The sequence below is a fragment of the Cavia porcellus genome, unplaced genomic scaffold (genome assembly GCF_034190915.1).
Source record: "Cavia porcellus strain 051 isolate PalLab524CR breed Dunkin Hartley unplaced genomic scaffold, mCavPor4.1 scaffold_28, whole genome shotgun sequence".
NCBI lineage: Eukaryota > Metazoa > Chordata > Mammalia > Rodentia > Caviidae > Cavia > Cavia porcellus.
In genome coordinates this window covers 46,878,809-46,903,801 of record NW_026947511.1, presented here as the reverse complement: position 1 = coordinate 46,903,801, position 24,993 = coordinate 46,878,809, and the positions used below count along the sequence as shown (strand labels likewise).

At 60.2% G+C, this 24,993-nt stretch overlaps 2 protein-coding genes across 2 annotated transcripts; both read right to left on the bottom strand.

Moving 5' to 3' along the window:
* Window positions 1-668: 668 nt before the first annotated feature.
* Window positions 669-14,052, bottom strand: Lemd2 (LEM domain nuclear envelope protein 2). Its single transcript, XM_003473911.5, has 9 exons — window positions 13,291-14,052; window positions 11,777-11,817; window positions 9,766-9,841; window positions 7,405-7,481; window positions 6,382-6,461; window positions 4,998-5,143; window positions 4,123-4,224; window positions 3,938-4,040; window positions 669-1,643 (listed from the first exon to the last, which is right to left on the bottom strand). The coding sequence occupies exons 1-9, from the start codon at window positions 14,012-14,014 to the stop codon at window positions 1,493-1,495; spliced, it is 1,500 nt and encodes a 499-aa protein (XP_003473959.2). The 5' UTR covers window positions 14,015-14,052; the 3' UTR covers window positions 669-1,492.
* A 5,257-nt stretch (window positions 14,053-19,309) lies between these two features.
* Window positions 19,310-23,335, bottom strand: Mln (motilin). Its single transcript, NM_001172860.2, is given in 6 exon segments — window positions 19,310-19,427; window positions 19,964-19,987; window positions 19,989-20,090; window positions 21,896-22,012; window positions 23,214-23,260; window positions 23,263-23,335. Coding segments are annotated over 6 exon segments (381 nt in total). The 5' UTR covers window positions 23,330-23,335; the 3' UTR covers window positions 19,310-19,403.
* Between the last annotated feature and the right edge of the window lie 1,658 nt (window positions 23,336-24,993).

Here is a 24,993-nt window from a genome sequence, read left to right as displayed (position 1 = left end):
TCCCGGCAAGGCTGGGCCCCTGGCTGTGGCACCCAGGGCCGTGGCCACGTTTCTTCCTTCAGGTTGCTCTGGCCCTGTGGGGCCTTGCATGAGCCCCCCACCTCCGGCGCAATAGCACCAAACAGGACAGGTGAGGCAAGGTCCCCACTGAGAGTCCAGGAGAGTGAAATCCTGTCACCCTCCTAGCCTCCAGAGGATGTGGGCAGAGCAGGGTATGTGTGCCAGTGGGCACCCACAGGTGGGCTGGGTATGCTCCAGAAGGTGGCTGTGACCCACCAGAGCCCAGGAGGCCCAGTCTAGAGAGTGCCTCTCCCCCAGGGTGCCCGGCTTTGGGAGCTCCTTCTGCGTCCTGGCACCAAGCTCAGATACACACAGCTTCCAGGGGGAGCCTGTGCCAGCAGATGGACCACGTGGCCTTAACGGCTGGACCCAGAGGGAAGCAGGTCATGGTCTGCCGCTGGGAAGCCCGTCCAAGCTCACTGTACCGCCAGCCCGTCTCCACCCCCCAGGAGGAGCTGGGGAACAAAACAGCAGACATGAGAGCAGCCGCAGGAAAAGGCCTTAGGACCCCACTCCCGACTATCACGGGGACCACTCCCACCAGCCCGTATGGGGGACCGGTTACCCCGGGATGCCTCCGAGGAAGTGAGCAGCACGAATTAGATGCGTCCATTTTTTAATAAATAGTTTATTTCTCGTTTCCACCCTATCAGGAGCCCGTCATGGTGTCGCACCCTGGCTGGGCCTGGTGATGAGCACAGGGCGGGTGTCCGGGTCCGGCCCCGCCGAGCATCCGGACACACAGAAAACCAGAGTACTGCTCCACGGGGTGATGGTTTTATTAGGTAGACACACACACCGAGGAGCCCAGAGCCAGAGGTCGGGAATCTTCTGTCTTCCGCGCTGCCGGAGGCCGGGGCGCAGCGCTCCCAGCAGTCGGCAGGGGGCAGTGTGCGGCCACCGCCCCGCTCCGTGGGCGAGGAGGGCACAGTAAAGCCCGGTGGCTCCGCTCTGGACAGCCCCGCGCCCTGGAAGCTGCGTCCTCGTCCTCCTCCGACCAGTGCCCGGCAGCAGGTCTGGCCGGTGGCGCATGGCGCCCGGGCCCTCCGACTCCTAGCCTCGTCCGCCTGAGGACCGCGCACGCCCCGCCGAGCTCAGGCTTACCCCCCTACGCTAGAGCTCCCGGATAACCCCGAAGGCACATGGACCAAGCCACTCCCGTCCCTGCTGCCCCAACCCGCGCCCCTGCCCCACCTCCCAGGCTGGGCGACTGCCGCCCGCTGGCGGCCGGGCCGTCCCCGCAGCTACTGCCCTGCGTCTCTCCGTCCGCGGAGGGCAAACCCTTCTGCCCTCCTCCGCCAGCCACGCGGCGCAGGGCACAGGCTGCACCGGCTTCCCACCCTCGGGGCAGCGGCTCCCCTCCGCGGCCGGCAGGGGGCGCAGTCAAGGCAAATGTGAATGCAGCACCGCGGTCGGGCCCGGCCCTGTGGAACTACCGCTCCGAGTCCGAGAAGGAGGAGGGCTTAGTCCATCGCCACACCAGCATGTCCTCCCCGGCCACGCGGTGCGACTCCGTCTGGATCCGGGACTCATTGGAGGCCAAGAACTCCACGGCGCGGTCCCACACCCGCTTCATGCGCCTCCTGCAACAAGAGCGGGGCTCGGCAGAGGGGGTGCAGGCGCTCCCGAGGGGGAGCTGCGGGGTGCGAACCGACAGCTTCGGAGCACCGCGGCTTCCAGAGCTAGGGAAAGGGTCCTCGGCCTTGGCTCCGAAGCCTTCCACAGGCCGGGGGGGGGGAGCTGGGGGCCGAATGTGGGGGTGCGCTGGGCCTCTGATCCGCTGGGCCCCTGCTCTGCCAGGGGAACCCCTGCGCTGCCAACCGCCTCCTGTGGGCCAATTACAGAACAGCTACGCGCTGCGGGTCCAGCGGACAGCGCCTCGCGGGTCCGGATGAGCGAAGCATCCGACCAGAAACCCAGGCTTAGCAAGTGGGGCCGCGGGGAACAGGTAGTCCAATAGAGAGCCCTGCACCTCTCTCCCTTTCCGAGTGGGCGAGGCTCCAGGCGGACCCCACCGTTCAGACAAGGGCAGAGAGGGCCCTGTGAATGTGAGGGCGTCAGCTACTGGGAGGAGATCGCAGTTTGGGGGCACGGGACTTCCTGCCTGGGGCTGTAGGGGTCTGGCCACGCCTCCCTGGGGACCAGGACTCGGTTTACAGGAGGCGGGGGCAGGGGCTCGGCCCGTCAGCAGGTGATGCACAGCGAATAGCACCTGCCAGCTGTGGCTGTCACTCTGGGCTCCTCACGGGGCTCTGCCTCACAGCGGGCCCTTGACTGACTCCTGGGTGGACATGAGTGAGTCCCTCCATGCCGGGAGCCTGGCCTGGTGGGGTGGGGGAGCCCTGGGTGCGGGTCAGCTCCCATCCCTCGGGCAGAGCGGGTGGCAGGCAGCAGCCCTCACACCTGCACTGGCGTGGGGCGTTCTTCGGGGGCCCAGCAGCAGGCATACCACCCCCTGACGTTCGTGCCCTTGGTTAAGGACTGAGAACTGCTGCAAGCTCCGCTCGGGTGCCAGGCACAAATCGACCTCTGAGGCCACCTCCTCGGCACCCTGTGCCCTTCTCCCTTAGGACTGTCACAGCCCAGCGACATGTGGCTCCCTCTCTAGAACAGAAGCCCCAGCAGGACAGGGCTGCTGCCCCCAGCATAGCTCCTCCATCACAGGCACGGGTGGGGCACACAGCGGAGCTCGGGACTGGCCTGAGAGCCGCGGGCTGCCCTGCGAGCCGAGCGTAAGGCTGGGCACCGAAGACGGCCAGGAGCAGGCGAGGACCTGCTAGGTGCTGGTGCCATCACACCTGCGCGGCCTGCCTCTGCAATTTTAAACTTCAGCACTGCATCTGCGTTCTTTACAGCATGCCCTCCACCGAAAAATCTCTCTCTACTCAGACCCCTTAGATCTCTGCTGATGTCACCCTGCTGTCAGCTGCCCGTAGGAAGAGGAAATAAACCGGGTCCCCCCCACAGCGTCCGGGCCTTCCGGCTCTCACGCGCCAGGATCACAGCCAGTCGGGGTGACGGGGGCCCTGGGCACCCCCAGGGGCCTGCCCTGCAGTCTGCCGGCTCTGCTGCCTGCCTGGCCCGAGTGGGCTTCCCACCGAGCAGCTTCCTGTCTACGGCAGGCCCTCTGCTCCTCGGGGCCCTCCTGGCAGCACATGAAGGAGTGAGGCCCACAGACCTGGTGTGGCACCTCACGGAAATGCCCCTGGCCCCAAGGGACTTGGGGTTCTTTTCCTCAGTTTCCTTCTTGTGAAGTGGGCCCCTTGCTGTTCCCGTCTCTGCCAGCCATGGTGAAGCAAAGTGAGCTGTGTGTGGAGCTTGGGGTGAAACCAGGCGGCCAGCAGATGACCATATGCAGACCGAGACTGGAGGTGACACCTCGAAGGGCCATGCCAGCTGCCGCACCCAACCCGCCCGGGCCTAACATCTCTCGCCATGCGGCCATGTGCCCTGGAAGCTGACTGGCAGTGGCTGGTGTGGGCGCGCGCACAGGAACTGAATCACGGGGCTGGTAGTTTTCTGATGGGTCAGCTACAAAAGTCTGAAAGCCTCCCTCCCCCTTCACTGGAAATGGATTCACAGACAGACAAAGGACGGGTTCTGGCTGACCAGGCCCTGGGAGTGTGTCCCCGCCGAGCTCCTGGGGAGGCTTTCTCTTGCTTACATGAGTGAGAGGAAGCCCAGCTCTCCTCCCTGTGCTGCTGGCCATGCCCTGTGGCCACAAGGGACTGGCCTGCCGACAGCCCCCTTGGGCCTGCCAAAGTGAGAATCACGCAGGAGAGGACAGAGAGCTGGCCATCCACCCCCAGGCCTCTGCGGCTCCCAACCCATCCCTTGGCCCTGTTGCACAGAGCCAGCTGCTGGGCAGGGTACTCACCGGCTCTGCGGAGGGATGAGGGAGTCACGCACATGCAGGATGCCCACATACGGGTAGCGCTCCATGTCCTGCTCCCAGTCCACGTAGTGGTCCTGGACCACGTCTGCCGGGCAGAGGATAGGGGAAGCACGGTTCAGGGCAGGCTGCTGCGAGCACAGGCGGCCCGGGGCCCGGGGCCCACATACCTATGATCTTCTTCACCATCTCGTACATAGCCTGCTCTTCCTCCTCTAGCTTCCGCCATCGGTACTTCAGGAGGATCAGGAGTCCCCACAGGAAGGCCAGGCCTGCAAGGGACAAGATGCTGTCAGTCCCTGGTGTCTGCAGCGGCTGCTGGGGCCCTGGACCAGTGTCCCTGCGAGTGGGATGCCATGCTGGAGGCCGAGGGACCTGCCGCACACATCCTGAGCACCTACTATGTGTCAGGGTCAGGGCGAGCGTGCAAGAAAACCAGGACATGGAACAGGAGGGAGGACGGGCTATGAAGTGACCAGGGTCCTCCTACCACTGTTACCAGAGGTGTCCCCAGCCGTACAGACCTGTCCCCCCACCCCCACCCCGGGCAGCTTTCATCTCCTCCTCTGAGCCTGGGCAGTTTCATGCATATACCCAGGCCGGGCCTTTGTGTCCCAGGGCCTGCTGAGGGGGTGGGGTGCCCGGCTGGCCAGCCTCTGGCCTTCCCCGGCGCCTGAGACTTCTGCTCAAAGGCTCCAGACACCCTCCGGCCCAGCACCCCACCTCCCTGCCTTGTCAGGTATCTGTGGCTCCCTGGGAGATGCTTACATCTCGGGGAATCAAATCAGGCCAAGCCCCTGCTGTGCCTCCTGCTGGAGCAGCAACACCCAGGCCCTGCACCGTCCAGATCCGGCTTGGGGACACTAATGTCCCTGGCTGCATCAAGGGCTCTCAAGTTATCCCCACGTTCCTGCTGAAGCCAAGCTCCCGAGGCAGAGACCGTGCGGGGCACAGGGTGGCTTGTTCATCTCCTATTTTATAACACAGCCCCGAGTTATAGAGGTGGGGGACCCCTGGGTGGGGGCCGGGTGGGGGTGGCACTTACACCAGAAGAAGATGAGCACATGGGTGACAGCAGTGAGCAGTGCGCGGCTCAGCCGGCAACCCACGCCCATGCGGGGGCGCGCGGACTCCAGGCAGACCACCTTGTCCACGGAGGTCACCAACTCGGATGGGTCCGCCCCTTTCAACCTGCAACAGCACAGGGCTCTCAGGGCGCCCAAAGCTCCGAGGAGCCCAGGCCTGAGCCCCTCTGCCCCCAGCACGATGGAGGTGCTCATAGACTGGCCCTGCTACCCTGCCTGTGCTCTTTCCATAGATTTCCCCCGCTGGCTACTTAGAAAGAATAAGGTTTTAAAAACGGCAGCGCACTCGGGCCCCTGCCGGTAAAGTGACGTCTCCTCTGCCACATCTCTGACAGCCTCTCTCAGCGTGCAGGAGATTAGACTGTAAATTGGATTCCCACCTCCCAGCGTAGAGAAATGGAAATGTTTACTGAATCGCTGGCTCTGCGACTGCACGGGGAGATGGACAGAATCGGGGGCTGTGCTTCTGCTCCGTGATTGGGCGGCCACGGAAACTGTTTAAGTGTAAAGAGTGCAGGGCGTCAAGAGGCACCAGGACTTTCGGGGACAGGGCCACCTGAACCTTCCTCCAGGGCCGCACGCCCTGTCTCGGTCTGTGGTGGCTGGGAAGTGAAGCCTCCTGACCTCCTGTGCCCCGTGTTTCCCACAGTGGCCACAAGCAGCCGGCGCCCTCCCCAGTGTGCAAAGTCGAGAGCCCCTGTCCCTAGTGAGCAGCCCCTCGGCACGCTGGGAACGCCCTGGAGGAGGAACCCGCCCAGGGGGCAGCTGCTCTGCCAGCGGGAGTTGTAATCACACTGCGCATCCGGTTAGCCGGCTTTGGGATGCATCTGATGGAATTAGTAATTTGGGTGGATTAGAGCAGAGAGGAACCAAACCCTGGAGAGCCCTTCATGTAGGAGCTGGAGCCCAGCTTGGAGACCCTGACAAACCCTGAGGGCGGCAGGGCCAGGTGAGGACGCCTGCCTGCCTGAGCGGAGCCAGAGCCTTTCAGCCTCCTGCTGTCTCTGCTATGTGTTCACCCACGACACGTGATAAGAGGAGGCGGAAACTGCTTGGCCAGCATTTCCCAAGCAATTTCCACACAGGAAAAGCAACACGCAGTTGTCTCATCTACATACAGGGACGTGCACCCATGGGGAGGAGAACGAGGAGGGTGGATGGGGACCTGGAGCAGGCCAAGCCGGGGTGCCGGGCCAGTACCCTAACACCTGCATCAGGTGTCTCCTGAACCCCCCAACTCTGCGGCCTGAACCACCCGCCCTTTCGGCTCTGGCCTTGGGGTGCAGGAGCGCAGCATGGGGGGAGGCAGGGCCGCCTGGCCTCGCTGCCATCCACCGCACTCACCAGATCCCCACGTCTTTGTTGCTGCTCAGTATCCAGGTCAGCGCGGCTTCGAACTTGGAGGCAGAGCTGCTGGTCACATTCTGTTGGGGGAAGGGGGTCAGTTCTGCCCCTGAGCTGGGCAGCTGGAGCAGCTGGAACCTCGGCTCAGGCTGGATTTGGGAGGCCTCTCCTGGGGCCCCGTTCTGCTAGACGCATGCAAACTGGCGGGGAGGAAATCTCAGCCATGATTGGCAGGAAGGGGCTCTGCCCTAGGAGGCAGTGCAGGAATGAGGCGGGCGGTAAGAGCTCCCCAGGGGCTGGAACTGTAGGCCAGAGCCCACCCTGGGCAGGACGGGTGACCACCTCCAACTGTGTGTCCTCCTGCAAGTCCCTAACCCTCTCCAGCCTCAGTCTCCTCGTCCGTACAATGCAGATGCAACTAGACAGCCCTGGAGATCCCTGCTGGCCCTGAGTTCCATCACCCACCATCCAGAAGCCATGGGAAACGTCCACAGACCCCGAGTGGTCTGAATGGAATCATGAGAAAGACAGCGGGCAGGTTCCACGTGCACCCTAAAACACTGAAGCAGGGGGTGGGAGGGGAGCCGGAGCCAGACATGGAGGTGCATGCCTGGAATCCAAGCAGGACCGGCTGAGGCAGGAGGGTCTCCAGGGCAAGCTCAGCCTGGGCGACCTAGTGACTTAGTGAGATCCTGCCTCAAAAACATGAAAATAAATGGGGTGGGGTGTTAAGGTTCGGCACAAAGGCGCTGGTTTCCCTTCTCATACGGCACATACACAAGGAGAGCGGAAAGAAAGGAACAAAGGAGGGCGGTTTGGCTGTGACAGGCAGCAGGGCAGGCAGGAGCAGCCAGCTCCAGGGCACGGTGCCCACCGCTGCAGCCTAACGCCCCACTAAGCTAAGAAAAAGAGAGGCTCCAAAAGCCACAGAGCAAACATGCGGCAGAAAGGGAAAACCCGCAGGGCTGGTAGGATCAGTAACAAAGCCCCCGCGCTCAGAAGCAGGGCCGGCAGCCTACTCACAGCCAGGTATTCCTGGGCTTCCAGAACGGGAATGCACTTGCTTTTCAGCTTCTCTGGATTTCCACACTCAAAATTACCTAGGAGAAAAGAGCCATATTCAGAGAAGAGCTGAAGAATAGAACCTCTCCAAAAGGGGCCGAAACTGCGGCAGGAATCAAGCCATCGGCTCTGATCGGGCGCGCGTGGCCGGGCTCGAGCCTTCCGTGGGGCATCTTCACTCAGCAGCAGGATCAAAAGCCACTTAGCTTGGATCGATTCCAGATCATTAAAACCTGACCTGCAAAGCAGTGTGGCAATTTGCATGAGATGACTAAAAAGCTGCCCAATACCAAGGTCTGTTTGCAATTGATCCCTAAAAGGATGAGACAGATCGGCTGGGAAGGCACCCGAAAGGCACTATAAATAAACACGGCCGGGAACGAGGACAGGCGGGGAGGTTGCGACACCACAGGGGCGCTGGCCACGCTGCAGGCCGGCAGCCCAGATGCCGAGCCCGCTGTTAGGAGCGGTCCCGGGCAGAGAGGCCCAAGACAGCCCGTGGAGAAGGGTGGGGGTCGCCTGGCAGCTCCCGAGTACCCTGGCAGGCTGCCTTCCGCCGGGTCCCACCCAGCCCTCTGGCTCTGCCAATGGCTGTGGTCTGCAGTCGGGCACTGTGTCCTGCGGGGCAGTGGCCCCCTGGTCGGTCCCTCATGCTCCCTGTGCCACCGGCCCTCCTTGGCAGCGCTGGGACTCCGGCACCCGGCTGGGGGCTGGCAGGCTGAGGTGACGCCATGCTGTTTCCCCTTCACAGTGAGCTGCAGCCTGAACCTGCAGTCCCAGCACAGCCTTGTCTTCCCGCTCTGGCTGACGCTGACCCTGTGTGTCCCGAGGCCAAGGTGCCTTCTGCCAGCCTCCCGGCCCCAGGCCTCATGGCCTCCTCACTGGTTTCCTCCTGTCCTCTTTCCCAGCCACTCGTTTTGTTAGAAAGCTCTGAAAGGATCCTGAGTAAATGACACTGCGGCCCCTTCCTGGTGCCCTGCTCCTGGTGCGTCCCTCCCCTGCCCAGAGCCTCCCTGCTCCCATTGTCTGCCGGACCAAGGTCTGTGGGCCTGGCGCCCACGGCTGACCACTACGCCCAACCTGCACCTCCCCAGTCCTGTGGATCTCCCTGTGGATCTGCTGCGTCCTGTCTCTGCCTGTCTTCTTCCTGCACATGGGCACGAGTAGCCCCACCTGGACTGCGGGACACAGCACACTCCCCTCCCAGGCCAGGAGGTCACACTTCCCTCTTCCCTGTCCCGCTGAGACCTCTGCCCTGGCAGGCTGGTCAGAGGGCAGCTGATGCCAGGAGTACACCAGGACTGCACAGAGGGCAGGATGGAGGTGAAACGGCCACCTGGGCCCAGTGTAGCACGGGGCTCCCAGGGGTTCTGTTCCAATGGGGTCTGACTTGGGGCGGGAGAAGAAGACTTGGAGCGAACTTCGCATTTCTGGTCAGTTTCAGGCAATGCTGGTGCTACAGGTCCTCGGACCACAATGAAGTCTGGAGCAGGATGCCCAGAATGACAGTGACGTGAGCAGAAGACCCAGCTCCTTTTGCCTCTGAGGCTCTCTAGTCACCTCTGGTCCCCAGCGTCACTGTGGACACCCCTGACACTGGGCCACAGGACATAGGCCCCAGTACAAGTCCACCTGACCTCTGCTGCCCAGTGGAAGCGTGGGGCATCCCCTGACCTTCGGGTGACAGCAGCCTCCTGCTACTCCTGAGACCAAACTGCTCCGTCTGCTTCTTGTGCCGACAAGAGCCTGAGGCCAAGCCCTGGATGCACATTTGAGCTGTCACCTGCAGGTACAGGTGTGTGGGGGGCAGGAGAGCATAGTGCCTTCTCAGAACCCCCAGGTCTGACCCACACCAAACAGAGCAGGGGACCTGTTGAATGCATTTCCAGAGGGCACTTTGGGGGTGCTGAGAGCACTTCTCCCAGGGGGCAGCACTGCATAGAAGACAGACCCAAAACCACTGAGTCACACAGGGACAGGTTCTGGGAGAACCAGGGTTTTGCAGCCAGATGGTGTGATCAGGACCAGATGTGACACCAGGGCCATCACCTGCTTCCTACATGGGCAAGAGGGCTTGGCCCTGGTCTGGCTGACCACCAGGGTAGAAGGCACAGGCCCTGGGAAGCCCCAGCCCCCCTCCCAACGCAAACACAAGCCCCTGAAGCAGGTGTCTGAGAGGGCACAGTGGCCGAAAGGCCCGTGTACCCTGCAGCCCTGAAGACCCACACGGTTACACAACACAAGGCCTTAAAAAGATGTGCGAGTGGGGAGGTGGGGACAGGCACAAGCACGGGCAGGGCTGCATCCCTCGGGCCAACTCACCAGCTTGGATGGCCAGGAAGTTGTAGAGCTCGTGCAGCACCTCCAGCAGGGCCGCCTTCTGCTTGGCCTGGCAGAACTGAAAGGCAAGGGCGGGCAGGCAGAGGGGTCAGCCGTGCCTTTCTGCCTCTGGGGCCCAGGTGTCGGGTGCACCCTGACCACAAGGGGCAGCTCATGGTTCAAAAAAACAAGAGACTGGTTCTGCAAAGCGCCAGCCTGGGGAGGGCGGCAAAAGTGGGCTAAGTCCCCAGGCCCTACGCAGATGCAGCCCCGCAGGGACGGATTCCCAGTGGCTCTGGGCCCCTGCCCTGTCTCCTTGGATTAAAGGCTGGTTAGAGGCCAATGACACAGTGGGAGGAGCCATCGCTGCTGGGCCACCTTGTCAGTTTAAGGGAACCTGGGGGCCTCCTGGGTAGGGACTATGTGGAGTACAGCACACCCACTCCTGCTTGTCAGCAAGTCCTCAGCAGCACAAGAAACATAAAGCGTCACAGTCTTCAGTGGCCCAGAGGGAAAGGTCGCCCGGCGGACGCTCAGATGCCTGCCTCAGTTCCAGGTGGGCCTGGAGCCTTGCACCATGGACTTGGTAGCTGCAGAGGAGTCGAAAAGGACATTCCAACCTGCCTTTGCCCAGGGCCACTGTCCCTGAAGGCCCAGGGTACCCCGGGAAGTCAGGGAGGATGTGGCCAGGCCCTGCTGCCCACGGTCAGATACAGGCTGCAAGCGTTATTTACAAAGAAGCAATCACTAGGCCCAGCTCGCAGGGCACTGAGGACATGTGTGGCAGGGACCCAGAGGGCCATCAGTGCTTGCTAGGTGGCCCTGAGGGTGGCCAGCTCTGAGCTCAAAGAGCTCTGAGAAGGGCCCGGGGCAGCAGACACGTCACTGACTTTGGGCCTGATGTTTAGGACCAGGAAACAGAAACTGGGGGATCCCTTCCGAATTAAGGGGAACTGCAGCCAACATCACTAGCGGAGTCTTACTAAAGTTATTTCTTCTGCTTTTTAGTTGGCGACACTTGAGTCCCCCCCACCCCCAGGCCGCCTACATTCTGGGCCATTTGCTCTAATCATGAGCTGCGGTTTTTATGACAGAAGGCAGATTCAACTGACGAATCTGTTTTTGCAAAACCACTGGGAAGCACAGATACTCGGTGAATGAGTACAATAAACCAGTGTGATCAAACACCCCAAACACGACACACCAGAAGCCCAGGAAAAATAAGTGGCAATCTGTAGCAGGCTGCCTTTCGTTAACGAGGCTGACACAGTCCATGGATGTGGGGCGTCCCTGGGACCGTGCGTCATTTCTCAGCCCCTGGGCTGCAGCGGCCTGGCATCACACACTTAATAATTAGACTACTAAGCTGTGTCCTCCGGCAGCACATGACTCCTCCTGCTACGATTTATGACCTGAAAATTTATTGCCTCCTATCTCCCCTAGTCTATTGCTGGTACTAGCATCCCAGCTCCTCACTAACAGGCCTGCATGATTCATAACTGGATGGGGCTGCTCGCCTTGTCCAAATGTTATTTGTAGGGAACATTACAAATCCACAGTAAGCAACGGAGAAGAGGGCTACTTCTGCCCATGATGTATTTTAAACCAATTCCCCTCTGCTGTGTCAAATCAGAACAGTGTTTTTGGAGCTGCTGGTGTACGCCACAGAGCAGGTCGTGGAACTGAGGACCCCGCCTCCTGGCGATGCACAGAAACGGTCTCCTCCCCAGAAACTCAGGCAGCAGATCAAAGTCCCTGACACTAAGGCTGACCTGAGAGCTTCCCTGACAGCCCAGGGCTGGATGCTGGGAGCTCAGTCTCTGTATTTGAAGTGCTCCTCCACTGCCACAATCGAGCCTGATACAAACGACCAGAGCACGATGTGATTCTGGTCCCTTACGGGAAAGTCCTCCCCGAGAAGGAACTCAATAGGGTCTTTTTCTGGGAAGTTACATCCTGACGCAGGCAAACGTTCTCAGGAACAGTAACAAAAACAAGAAAAATTGAGACTCACCTCATCTGTTTTTCTTTCACAGTCCACGGGCAGTAATTTCACTGAGACCAAGAAAAAAAAGAGAGGTTAACAGGTGTGGGTTGAAGAAGAGATCACTCAAAAGCCAGAAGCAACGCATTACTAACACAGGGCGGGGATTGGAAAGAGGTCGTTTGATTGCAGATTGCAAAATGCAGGGGTTTCCCAACTGTGGGTCAAGACTTTGGCAAGCTAGGTCCTCGTCCCAGCTGAAAATGAATAGCTACAGGTTCCTGGGCAACTCAAGTACTCGGAACTTGTGTATTCTCATCTGGAAAATGGGCTGCAATGTGCTTGCTTAACTTCTGTTCAGGTAACATATGTGACAGTTTTCTGAGTGATAAACAATGCTATGTTAAGCAGAGATTAAGACCATCACAAAAGCATAACTCGGGGTCCATCTCAGTGCACGCCTCCCAAACTGTCCTCTTCTAGCATCTTAGCAGTGAGCACATACGTGACACTGTGCCCTCAGTAGCTTGGTTACAGTACCAGGGCAGGACGGTGACACTCAGGTCCGATTAGTTTCTCTAGCCGGTGGATCAAACAGTTCACAAACTGCTCTCTCCCAGCAGAGAAACCAGTTGGGTGTCTGTATAAGTCTGTGACCACACTGACAAGCAAAGACCCAAACGTCCATGTACCACCCTTGCTAAGGTGCAATTCTGCTTCCCCTGCACTTCAGCCGCTCACTTCAGGCAGGAAAGTGGTGCTGGCTGGGAACAGAACTAATCACATTCACGCTTTGCAAAGTGAAGCGGAGTGGTGTCTTTATGCAATTTTAAATGAAACGGTCTTTGTGACTCTTCCTGTTCAAACAGAGCCACAGTTAACAGACAGGCAACTTTCTCTTTTGGGAAACACACCCATCTGCACTATGCAGGCAACAGTGGTATCCTGCACACCTCTCACTGGGGCATCTAATACTTCAAGCGGATGGCAGGGAGGAGCCCTGAATCCAACCCTCTGTGACACAACCCGTGCAGGTGCCGCATGCAGATAAAGCCTCCCCTCAGGATCGGTTCAAGCCCTCAAAGGTTCTTCCACCACAGTCTGCCATATGAAGGCCCGGTGGCACCTATAAGTGGTCTTTTTGATGCTACAAAGCTGGGACCCCAACCAGATCCTGTGTAGACCAGTGAAATGTGGGGTGCCTTCAGGAGGCCACTAAAGTGTGCACAAGGGATCAGGACAAGAAAGAATCAACCAGGGCTGGGACTGTCTGTTAGGGAGGTGTGGCTTTCTCTCCAGAAGGAAAAAGAGGTCGTGGTAGAATTCCACCTGCTCCCAGCAGGTGGCTGAAAGGGAGGTGTTGGACAGGGCTGGCCAGAACAGACAGGAGGAAGCGAAGGCAGAAATCATTGCAGATGCTGGGGAGGAGGAAGGTGAAGGTCTGGAGGTGAGGGGACTAGGCAGTGGTCGGCGCTGGGGAACCAGGTGGCCGTCCCCTGGTCCTGTGACTCCCGAGCCCTCCCCTGCGCGGGTCCGGGACGTACTGTTGTCCTCCGCCTCCTGTGGCGCCGAGGGCTTGCCCATCTTCACCCAGAGGATGCCCAGGAAGACGAGCAGCAGCCCCAAGCTGGCCCAGAGCAGCAGCCGGGACAGGCAGCGCTCCAGCCGCCGCCCCGCCTCCGGCCGGGCCCGCGCCACTCCTGCAGAGCCCGCTCGAGGGGTTCGCAGGCCCGGCCGCAGATCGGGACTGAGCCCGGGCGAAGGCCGCGCCAGGGCTGGGGTCGAGGCCCACCAGCGGCGGGTCAGGCCCAGGACGGGCCTGGCGGGCGGCCGCGCATCCTCGTCCTCCTCCGAGCTGCCCCGGAACGAGGCGCGGCGCCGGAGAGACGTGGGGCGGGCGGCATAGGGGAGGCCGCGGCTCCCGGCCCAGGCCGGCACTGGCGCTCCGCAGTCGCCGTAGCCGCCCGCGGTAGTGTGGGCCGCGCCCGGAGACGGCGGGGACAGCCGGGGCTCCGCCCGCAGGGAGGCCGCGGCCGGCCTGGCGCGCAGTGGTGCCTCCTCGCGCAGCCGGGCCTCCTCGCGCAGCCGCTCCGGGGCCCGCGACCTGGCCTCCTCCCGTAGCCGCTCGTCGTCGCGCAGCCGGGCCTCGCCCCGCAGGCGGCGCAGCTTGTTGCGGTAGACGTCCCGAGTGGTGTCGGTGATGGGTCCTGGCTGGAAGCCCAGGGCCTGCAGCTCCCGCCGCAACTCCAGGTCCGACAGGCCGGCCATGGCCAGGACGCCGCCCCCCTCGTACAGCGCACCCGGAACTGCTCCCGCCAGCGACCGCGGCAAGGCGGGCGGGGCCGCGCGCCATGATGAGAAGGTCGGTGGGAGCCATGTTGGGGAGGTCGGCCGACCGACGGGTCGGCCATGGTGAGGAGGTCTGACTCGGCGTTGAGAGTCGCCATATGGGGAAGGTCCAATTGGTTTTTTGGGGGAGGGCGGAGGTTTTTTTTGTTTTGTTTTCTGCTCTTGCTCCGCCCCTCTCCCTTCTGATATGGGAGGCCTGGCGGTGTTTATCCCTGAATCCTCCAACCCAAGCGCTGTCTGTAGTGTGTGGGGGCATTCCTTAAAGTCGTGTCGATTTAATGGATGAATTGCTTAATGGTTAGAGACAGCCGCCTCCAAGAGTTGGGAGACTGAATTGTGTGCCACTCTGCGTGGGGACCCATGCGTGATCGGGTTTACTTGGGTGGTGGAGGAGACCCAGGCGTGCTGGAGCCCTGTCCACATTTGGGCTGGGGCGGGAACCCCAGAGACCCACAGTCCTGCTGCCGCCGCTGCGGTGTGGATGTGTGGGCTCTGGAGCCAGTTTGATTTCTAGTCCTGACTTCAACTCCCAGACGTGTGATCCTCTCCGATTAGCATATTTAGCCTATTTGCCCGTAGCTGTGAGGATTAGAAGAGGTAATTTGTGCAAGGTGCTGGGGATGGTGCCTGGCACACGCGCGTTCCTGTTTATCCTTCATCCAAATCCTGGCAGCCGTGGCTGCGTGGAGCGTCCCACCGGGCAGGTGATTTGGTTATGGAAGGCGCTTAGCGGGAAGCCCTGAGGGAGGAGATGGGAGGGGCAGCAATGGAAACAGCTCTTCCCCCGCACCCCGGCAGTCTTTCTATTCCGTCCACATCCGCCACAGTCTCAGAGACTCGCCCTCCTGTCATCTGACCCCCTCTGGCCTGTGTCTTTAGGGCAGTCCTGCCGCGCCCCCATCTGCCTCTTCAGGTCCTGGGTCCTGCTCCTCTGATGGGGCACCTCCCGCCTGCCACTTCCTCCACACCCGGCCTCGACGCTGGGAAAATTACAGCCTCAGCCTCCCTGGCCCCGACTTGGCTGCTCCCTTGTAGTGTGATTTCTCTCACCAAGTGTTGTTTTCCTTTCCTCTGCCTGTGTTTGCACAGAATGCCACGGATTTGATGTAGTGATTGCCTAACACATACACCACATAATAGTATTTTATTTCTTCCCGAAGCACTGTTTGCATGACAAATGAGTTGGTAGCATTTGTGCAACTCCTTGCAGCTGTGCAGTTCAATAGAGAAGGAACGAGCCTTTTGGTGTCAGTATGGCCCTGAGTGCTCTAAGGAGGCCCAAAACCGATGCTTAAACAGAGCGAGCGTGCAGCATTGCACAGCTACAGTCTCTTTCATCTCCATGGCTCTCAGGAAGCTTTCAGCACATGCACCGAGGAGAGCTACCCCCAACATGGAGCTCAGCAGAGGTCCTGTCGCCCTCCCTAGTGTCCAGGGACACTGCTGCCACTCTTGTGTCCATGTGGGGCAAACAGCCCACTGCCTTTCCCCAACCTGACTTCCTTTTGCCCAGGACCCAGAAGTAGTGGTGACCTTTAGGCATCCCGTCAGCCTCTGAGGTGGCCTCTGGCAGCCCGTGGCCCAGCCCCCTGGATCTAAAGCACCTGCCTTCAGAAAAAACCTCACAAATCAAAGCTCTCTGCCTGGAGGTCTTGGATTTCCTGCTCCCTCCTGAGCTAGAAGCTCCAGCCCTGACATTTCTTGGAATTTCATTTTCTTTGCAGCACTGGGGTGGAACCCCGGGCTTTCACACTGAGCTACATTCCCAGCTCTGTTTTTTTCTGAGACAGGGTCTTGCTAAGTCACTAAGTTGTCCAGGCTGTTCTCAAACTTGTGACCCTCCTGCCTCAGCCTCCCACCGCACGCGATACCATGCCTGACTTGGGATCTGTACCGGTTCCTCTCCCATCTAGCCCAGCCTCTGTCCCCACAGCCCTTTCACTGGGTTTAGTGCAGCTGGGAGTGTCGCTTTCACACCGCCCGCTTGGGCAGGGCTTGGCCTGCAGGTCTTCTGAGCCACCCCTCATTTAGAGCCCTCTCCAGCCCTCCTGGGGCCTGGAAGTCTGCTAGGTCTTCAGAGTGGCTGCCCCTTGGGGCCTGTTGGGGAGGGTGAAGGGGAGTCGGGGTGGAGCGGGAGTGCTTTGCACAAAGGGGGACACTGCAGGCCACGGGGCGGGTGCTCTCCTTTCTTATCACTCTGCACTGGTGTGTTTTAAGGCAAGCGGCTGGGTCAGGCTTCCTGACCAGGCTTTCTGATTTATTAAAGGCAGAAGAGCAACACAAGCTGCTGGGTCTCCGTCTACTTAGTAACCGCATCCACGCACTCAGCGGGCCGCGGCTGCAGGCCGCCCTGCCCCGGCTCTCCATGCCGGGCTTCTTGCTGGCCCTGCCTGCCTCAGCAGAGCCTTATAATAATGCCCTGAGTCCGTCAGTGGGTACGTCCTCTTTCTCCTTCTGCTGAAAGCCCTGTGCATATTTATCCGCTTCCAGATAGGAGCGAGAACCTGGGAACTCGTACTGGGTCCACCTTTCAGAGGCCTTCAGCTATTCTGGGCTTTCTTTTCCTTTTTCCTTCCTCTTCTGATTTTTAAGTGATATCGGAGATTGAATCCAGGGCCTTCACACCGGGCTACATCCCCAGCACTTTAAATGTTCTTTTTTAGTCATTGTTATTGTTAAATTTTTGGAACAGAGTTTTGCTAGGTTGCCCGCGCTGGGCTCACACTTGCAGTCCTCCTGCCTCAGCCTCCCCAGATGCTCTCCACTGTGCCCAGCTAATGGGCTTCCTTTGAACCTGCAGCAGTGACGCTCACTCTGGAGCCTGTGTCAGAGGAGGTCACCCTTCACCTCTCTCCAGGCCCAGGAGCAGATTAAGAGAGGGGACCAACAGGGTCACAGGGAAATGCCAGAGCAGGGTTTAGTGGGAGTGGGGGCAGGGGCAGGGGTTGGGGGGGCCCTGCCACCTGCTTTTCATAATCTACTGGAAATTAAAGGAAATGCTCACTCCGGGCCCCACTAGCTCTTTGAAATCAGTGGATAATGGTTCCTTTCGAAGTGTGGAACGCCTTAGCCGATGTCAATACCAAATTGTGTATGAAGAAAAATGTAATGCTTTCAGAATGTTTTCTTTTGGGCTTTGTCCATGATTAGATTATACTAAATTACAGAGTATGGCTATCAGGCAATTACTCTTTGCTTTTAACTATTCAGTTTCGTGGCAAATCCGCGTAGCTGGGTAATTACGGAATCACACCGATGTGGTTACTGAGAAAATACCTTATCATCTCCGTTGTGAAGGGGCACAGGCCGCCTCCCTGTCAGCTGGGCGGCTCCGAAAGGTGCCTCCGGGTAGACCTGTGCCTGGCGGGCAGCCCTGGCCCTGGCGCTGTCCTGGCCCTGGCGGCTGCGGCTGCGGGCGGGGTGGGTGAGACCCACCTGCCTTCGGGCCCCTCCCTGCCCAGCTCTCGGGAGCCCCCTCCTGCCCCCAGGTCTAATTCCCTCTAAGGCTGCACAGTGTCCTGGAAGTGGTCGAGGCTGTGGTCCTGGAAACTGGAGGAGCTCGTTTGGCAAAAAATAAAAACAGAGAAATCGAACGGTGGCAGCAGGAGGAAGACAAGAGAAGCAGCTGGCACTTCAGAGGGGCCGCGCTGCGCTGCATACAGATGTGAGGCCGGCTGGTGTCTGCCGAAGCTTGTTATCATCACCCAGGCAGCACATCAGAGACCAGGGCTGGGGGACAAGGGGCTGCACGGCCCAGGGCCCAGCAGGCCTTTGGGTGGCAGAGAGAACATCTAAGTGTTTCCCTGGTCTTATGCCTCACCAAAGCGATTCCCATTTTAAAAATGCAGACCATGCACGGGAGGCGTGCTGGGAGGCCGAGGCAGGAGGGTGACAAGTTTGAGCCCAGCCTGAGCAGCTTAGCAAGAGCCTGTCTCAAAAACAAGTTGTTTTTTTAAACAGATGCAGGGTTGCTTGAGGAGAAATAGCAAAGGGATCCCATTCCCCCACCCACTGTGTCAGTGCTGCTGGGGGAGGAGCGGGGTAGGAGAAATTCCGGAGAGGATATAGGGGGTCCCCGCTGCTGGGCTGATGGGGAGACGATCTCACTATAGAGGCAGGTTGGAGCAGAGGATGAGGGAAGGCCGCAGAGAGCGTGTGTGTGTGTGTGTGTGTGTGTGTGTGTGTGTGTGTGTTTGCACAGAAAGACGCTGGAGCCCCTTGGTGTTCTGATTCAGAGACGGCGAGTGCGCCCGCAGCACACGGCAGATCCCTGCGTCTCCTCCTTTCTCTCCCGCACCCTGGCGCAGGGCCCCTCCCCTTCCTGCAGTGCCCCCGTCTTCACAGTGTTTCTCGGGAGTCTGGGGTGGGTCAGGGTTGCAGGGGGGCTTGGGGAGGGATGTGGGGCAGGGAGACAGTGCTTCAGGTCCCACAAAGGTCCGGTGTTCCTGGGGGCAGTTCGGAGCTCCCTGTACATGGGTCCCCATTCCGGTAACTACTTGCTACAGCTCACCCCTTGCGTGGGGACAATGCAGAGCAGACACAGGGTCTAACCCCTGGTATCCCATGGACCCCGGTAACCCATGGACCGAAGGGGGCTGGGAGTCCTCCGAGGCACTGGTTTATACATAAATGAATACTCATTAACATAAAATTGAATTAGAATGAAATTTCTTCGCATCCAGATTTGTTTAGAAGGCAGGAATAAGAGGGTTGGCCGAGTCCTACTGCGGACGCTGGAGCCTGTGGTCACAAGGCGATGACATAATATCGCCGTTTGCTCCCTGCTTCTGCGGGGCCCCATCTCCAGGTGGGTATTACCGCCTGGCCGGTGCAGAGGCTCGTCCGGGTGAAGGGCCTGGCTGGACGTTGCTCAGCAAGGGGCGGAGCGCCCAGATCTTCAGTGCTGGCCATTAGAGCCAGTGAGGAGACAGGACGGCCCGACGTGGGAGACTGTATTCGGGCCTTGCTTAGCAGCAATTTTCTCACGGGGAAATCAATGCCGCCTCTCTGGGCTCAGATTTGCCCACACCATGTGGGCCCGGGGGAATCTTCCTGGTAATCAGACCTGCATCTGACCTGCTGTTCAAATTTAGCTCTTGTGTTTTACTAATGCTTGTGGCTGTTTCTTCCCTTTGGATTCCACTGCACCCTCTTCCCAGGGACCTGAGTTTGCCCTTTGGAAATTAGAATATTAAATCAGAGAGGCAGCTCTCTCAGGGTGTTTTGTGCTTTATTTGCTGGAGGAGTCTGCCTTGGAGAGAGCGGTCTTCCCCGGCTGCACTTGGAGGACAGGCACCCATGTCGGTCCTCACTCCCAAGCAGCTGTCACTGGCTGCAGGGAAGCACAGGTCTGCAGCTCAGCAGTGTCAGCAGGTCTTCTGGGGAAGCCGCCTCCTAGGCCAGGCCCAGGAGGGGGACAGCACCGGGGTGGGGATGGGGAGCTGTGCTGTCCCTGCCTGGGGAGTCACCTCCCAGGTTCTCCTCGCCAGGCTCTAATGCCACCCCCTCGGGCTCTGTTCCAGCCTCCCTCTGGGGATGAGAAGTCATTAGTGGCTGTTTATCAAACGGGACACAGCTTTGCACAAGTAACTTGGGCAGACCTTGAACTGGGCAAGGCCGAGTGGGGCGCAGGCCTTTGGTTTGCAGAACGAGTGGGAGAAAAGCAGAACTTGGGTGCCTTCTGCTGGTCACTGACAGGCGACAGAGCCCGCCTGCCCCCCTCTGCCACTGCCTTCCCCTTCAGAGATGGGGTGCGCCCCAGGAAGACAGATCTATTCTCAAGGGCGAACGGAAAAGCAGACCGCGCCCTCAGACTCACTGGAATAGTAACACTGGGCCAAGGCCAGCCTGGCTGAGCCCGGGACCCACCCGCTGCCCTCCGAATACCAGGCTGGGGGGGCGGCAGCGCCTCACTGAGCAGAGCTTCCAGGACGGCCCGGTGCTTTTCCAGCTGCCTGGAGCTCAGCCCCACGCCAATTTCCACTGGAGCAGTCAGCTATGAAATAAGGCAGGGAGAGGGGAGGAGAGGGCCGCTAGCCCCAGGTGCCGTGCAGGTGGCTGGAGGGACCAACGGGAGCCGCCCAGGCCTGCACAGCCTGGTTTTCACCAGGGCACTGAGGTGGAGCGGCTGACAGTGGCAGGAACCCCACCCGGCTCCTCTTGAGGGGAGAATTCACCCCTCTATGGTAGTAGCTAAAGTCAGAGTGTCGCCAGGCACTCTGAGAGCTTCCTCTGTGTTGTTCCTAAGTGTAGGGACTGGTAATGTGCCCATTTTGCAGATGAGGATTGGAGGACGGAGGCTGAGTGACTGGATGAGGGTCCCAAGCAGCTGAGGGAGAAGATGTCCCACCCTGGCTCCAGGCTCTGCCTCCAAGACCCCTGCCTACCCTCTGTCACCTCAGAGATGCATCCCGCCAGTCCAGGAGAGCCAGGAGTTGCAGGGATGTGGGGTGGACAGGAGCCCTGGGCCGCTGAGGTTGGTGACGATGAGGGGGCTGAGCTGGCAGGTCAGCAGCCTGAGCATCCGTGGAGCCTGTGCCCCCTGCCCTGGTGCCCGTGTGGCCTCCTTGCTCCCGGCCTGCTGGCTGGTAGCTCCCGCACACAGGCTGTGGCCCTGACCTCTCACCCCCAGCCCTGCTGCCCCAGCACCGTCTGCACCGGGCAGGCAGAGCCGTCTAATCCCCCAGCTCTGCCCCCACCGCAGCTGCAGCCATTCGAGCGTCTCCATCCGCCTGCCTCCTGTTCTGGCCATGGACCTTAAAGCCAGCTTTTATGTTTCTCTCTCTTCACATCCTGTATCCATTCTTTCAGAAAACCCTGCTGGCTTCCACCTCCGAACATTTCCCATCGCTCTCCCTGCCTCTCCAGCCTCTCAGGGGTCTCTGCAGCTCTGTTTTTGCCCTTCAGTCTGTTCTCAGCGCAGCAGCCGGAACCCTTTGGAGTACAAAGCAGATTGCTTCCCTCTGCTCCGAGCCCCCAAGGGCTCCCACTGCAGCGGAGTGAATTCAAAGTCTAAACAATTCCCTGCCTTCTCACAGTCTAACCTCACCCGCTGTCTCTCCTGGCTCTCTGTGATGACCCCTCTGAACACTCCACTATTCCTCTGTGTGATCACCCCTCCCCTGCCCCAGGGCCTTTGCACCAGCTGTGTCTTCTGCCTGACCGCTCTTCCCCATGCATCCCTATGGTTCATTCCCTTGCTTTCTTCAGGTTTGCTTTAGGAAGCCTGCTTTGCCCCCACTGTGTAGACCACGACCTACTCATCGCTATGCCCAGCTTCGTTCTCACATGGCACCGCCACGGTCTACCTCACATAGGGTGGGGTCATTTATCATGCTTGTGGACTGTTCCTGTCCTCCTCTGTCTCATTTCTGCTTCTTCTGGAGGGCGAGGACTTTCCCTTTCGCTGGCTGCTCTGTACCTCTTAAAGGCTGGTTTCTTCATCACTTGGGGTTTTTGGGGTTAGGAGTACGGCCTGTGCAGTGGGATTGGCCGAGCCAACCTCCAGCCGCTCCGGGGGTCCTGGTGCCCCGGCCCACCCTCCTGCCCCTCCCCGAGCCCCCGGGGTCCTGGTGAGCTCTGAACAGGGTGACGCATGTGGCTGGGTAGCTCCTTCTCTTCAATCCAGGAGAGTCCCAGGAGAGGCCCTGTGTCTACTCCCCTGGACCAGGCAGGGCCCCGCTGGCCCTGTCGCCCTCCCATCCAACCCCCTCCGGTGCCAGCGTGCCGGGCACTGCCTGTGGTTGGGACAGGGGCCGCTGCCCATGCCGCTTCTCTCCGGCGGCCCTGTGGTGTGCTCACCTTGATCACCCCATTTTCTTCTTCCTCCATGACCTCCTGGGGCTCCAGCCGCCCTGCTGCCTCTGACCTCTGCTGTACGCTCAGGGACTTCCTTAGCCTTTTGTTCTGCTCCCTTTCCTGGGGACAGAGCACTGTACAGAAGTGCTCCCCTCCCCCCCAGATGGCCCCTCACCTGCCTCCCCCTGCCCAGATTGCCCCCAGCCCCGGCTCCCCAGCGCCTCTCCTAGGCAGAGTCCCAGGTGCCCAGGGGCTGGAGGCTGTGTGGCCTCCGGCCGGCCAGGCCACCTCGGAGGAGTTCGCCCCTGTGCAGTTAAAACATTTCGCCCAGCTTGTTACTGTTAATTAAGTTAAAACGCCGAGAAGAATGGCCGCCTTTCGTGCATATTAAGTGTGAAAATGTGTCTTTCTTAGCAGAGAGCCTATAAAAAAGGTGGCAAGACAGCCGGGCTGGGAGGGCGCCACGGGGCGGCCTAGAACTCCGAGTCCCTGGGAAGTGATTTATAAGAGGCAAGACAGGGGATGAATTATGGGGAAGGAGTTGGCGGTGTCTTCATAAAAATCCCGGGGCCTGGCAATTAAGAGGAGGAAACCACGGAGCGATGGATGCCACACGGCCCGGCTCTGCTGTTTTGCAGGCTGGTGCCCTCCTGGGTTTGCCGGTCTGCCCAGCCCTGGGCTCACATGGCATGCTGCATGCCCTGCCTGCAGCCCTGAGCTCAGAGACCCTTGGTGGGCGCCTGGTCAGTGATTTCAGGACCGCTGGTCTCCCCAGGGCACGGAAGAAAGGTGTGTGGAGACGCACTGCAGGTGGCCGGGCAGTGCAAGGGCCCAGTTTCCTGGGCCGGTGAGGACCAAGGCCTTGCAGGGGTTAAAAGTCCCACTTCTTCCTGTCCTTGGTCAGAGGGGGGTCAGAGGGGGGCTGGCAGCACCGGCTAGCAGGAGGCAGAGCCGCGCCCAGCTCTTCTCTGTCCCTGTGGCCCTGCCTGCCTGCTTGTCACCTGGGGGCCCACGGGGCCTTCTCCTGTCTCACTTCGCCTCTCCAGGCTGGGGGTTTCTCCCTCCGAACCCCCAGCACAGCGCCAGCCTCCCCTACGGGGTGGTTAATCACCTCCTGCCTGTGACACCCCTCTTTTGTCTTCCATGTTAGTTAATTTTTCATGCCTCGAGGTGGCACAGAGTCTGTTCCTTGGAAACAGGGGAGGGGTTGCTTTTCCCACCTCTTGGGCGCCTCCACAGGGCGGCAGGGGGAGGGGCTGGCATGGGGCTCTCCTGTCCCTGCGCCCCCGGGTCCCCCAGGAGGGGCAGCCGGGCTTCTCACCTGTGTCCTCCGCAGCTCGCTGTAGGTGAAGATGGGAATGAAGGCCTCGTCTGGGCAGCCAGCATGGTGGCCGTGTGTATCACCAGCAGGGCAGCCGCGGCCTTTGGGGACACCATTCCGGAGCTGGACAATGACAGGGGCTCCTGTCACGGCTTGGGGTGCAGGGTTGGACTGTCACGTTGTATACAGGAGCCAGCCACTCTGGTCCACACCCCACGTGGCCATGTGATCCCAAGCAGGCGCTTGGCCTCTCAGGACTGGACTGGGCTTTCCTAGATGAGCATGGCCCAGAGCAGGCCCAGGTGGCCGGGCTCCTGGAAAAGGCCACTCAGCCCCCCACACACACACACACAAGGTGAATCACTCACTTGGGAGCTCTTCTAATTAGGTGAGGTTTCTGGGGTCAGCTGGTCCCTCATGAGGCTGGAAGGACCTCCCCATTCAGAGAAAGAACTCCTAGATTACTGTCAGAACCCAGGGCATTGCCCCTGCTCCTGTACTGATTAGGATGAGGAATTAGATGGGCCCAGGCCCCTCAACCCCAGATTCTTCCGGGAGCATCAGGTCAAGACCCCAGGCCTATAAAGGAGAGGCCAGGGCCCTCTGCCCATGTGGCCGGAGAGGTCAGCATCCCAGGAGTGGGTTGGGGACCAGCTGGGAGGAGCGCTGGCTCTGGACTCCCTGCTCCAGTGCTCTGGCTCAGAAACAGGCTGGGGCTCCTCCTTGACCCCCAGGCCCCGGGATTGCCGGGTGGTGGCCATAGCTGGCTGGACACAGACTGCGTGGCTCTGGGGGCTCGGGTCCTGCGGGGGGCTGCTGGCCATGGTGAGGCCTCTGGGCAGGGAGGGTTCGGGGCCGGCTCTGGCTTTACTTTGAGTGGAACTTCCTGCCTCCCTCTGGACCCTGGGCCTTGGTCCCTGGGCCACCCGAACTGCCCCCTTCCAGTTCCTGCTCCCTCTCACTGCCCCCACCGGCTCACAGAAGGCCACCCCAGCGGAGCCCCATGGCCCTGAGCTGAGCGGCATAGAGGGGGTCCTGGGTGGCAGAGCCCCACCCCGCTCCTCCCTGCACCCCTCTTTCTGTCCTTTCCCCACTGCGGAGTGTGGGGTGCCCACTCTCCCTCCCAGTGGAGACGGATGAGTCTGTTTATGGCCTCCCATTTCCTCACAGAGATGCTTAGATCTTTCCCTCTCCGGGGTTTGCATTTAATTCATTCCATAAGAATCAATAAAAACTTTAAATAAAAAAGGTGAAATCCAATTGCTGCTCATTTTCTGGATCCACCTGGCAGTCTGCATGCCATCACCTACTGCATCTCGGTTGTGGGGGACCGGGAGCGGGACCTATCCACTGCATCTCGGTTGTGGGGGGCCGGGAGCGGGACCTATCCCGCAGGCGAGGCGCCGACTCCCTGCTCTTCCAGCTCCGCTCTGCCCCACGCCCTCCCGCTGCGGTGCCGGCCAGGCGGCCTGCTCAGCTCCAGCATGGGCCCTGGCCCGGTGTCCATGTTCTAAGCTGACGGTACTTACGGCAGGAGCGTGGTCTGAGCAGCAGCCTGAGGGGCCGGCCTGTCCTCTGGGCACTGCCTGCCTGGCAGCCCTTATGTACCCCCTGCCTTCCTTTGAGGCCCATTCACCTTTGGCCACCCCGCTGGGGGCTCACAGAAACCATGGGCACTGCCTGCCTCGTTGCAGGCTCCCGGGGCTTTCCTGGAAGGCCTCTTCCATGAGGCAGCTGGGGTTCAGTGGAGCCAGCCCCTAGGGGTCCTCTTCCTGTGCGG

Bases quoted from the DNA above. Each gene is read 5' to 3' on its own strand.
- Lemd2 (XM_003473911.5), bottom strand. From the start codon at position 14,014: ATGGCCGGCCTGTCGGACCTGGAGTTGCGGCGGGAGCTGCAGGCCCTG. The intron at 11,818-13,290 runs GTACGTCCCGGA...TCTTGGTCTCAG, and splicing joins ACAGGAGGCGGAGGACAACA to TGAAATTACTGCCCGTGGAC. The intron at 1,644-3,937 runs GTGAGTACCCTG...CTCTTGTTGCAG, and splicing joins CTCATCCCTCCGCAGAGCCG to GAGGCGCATGAAGCGGGTGT.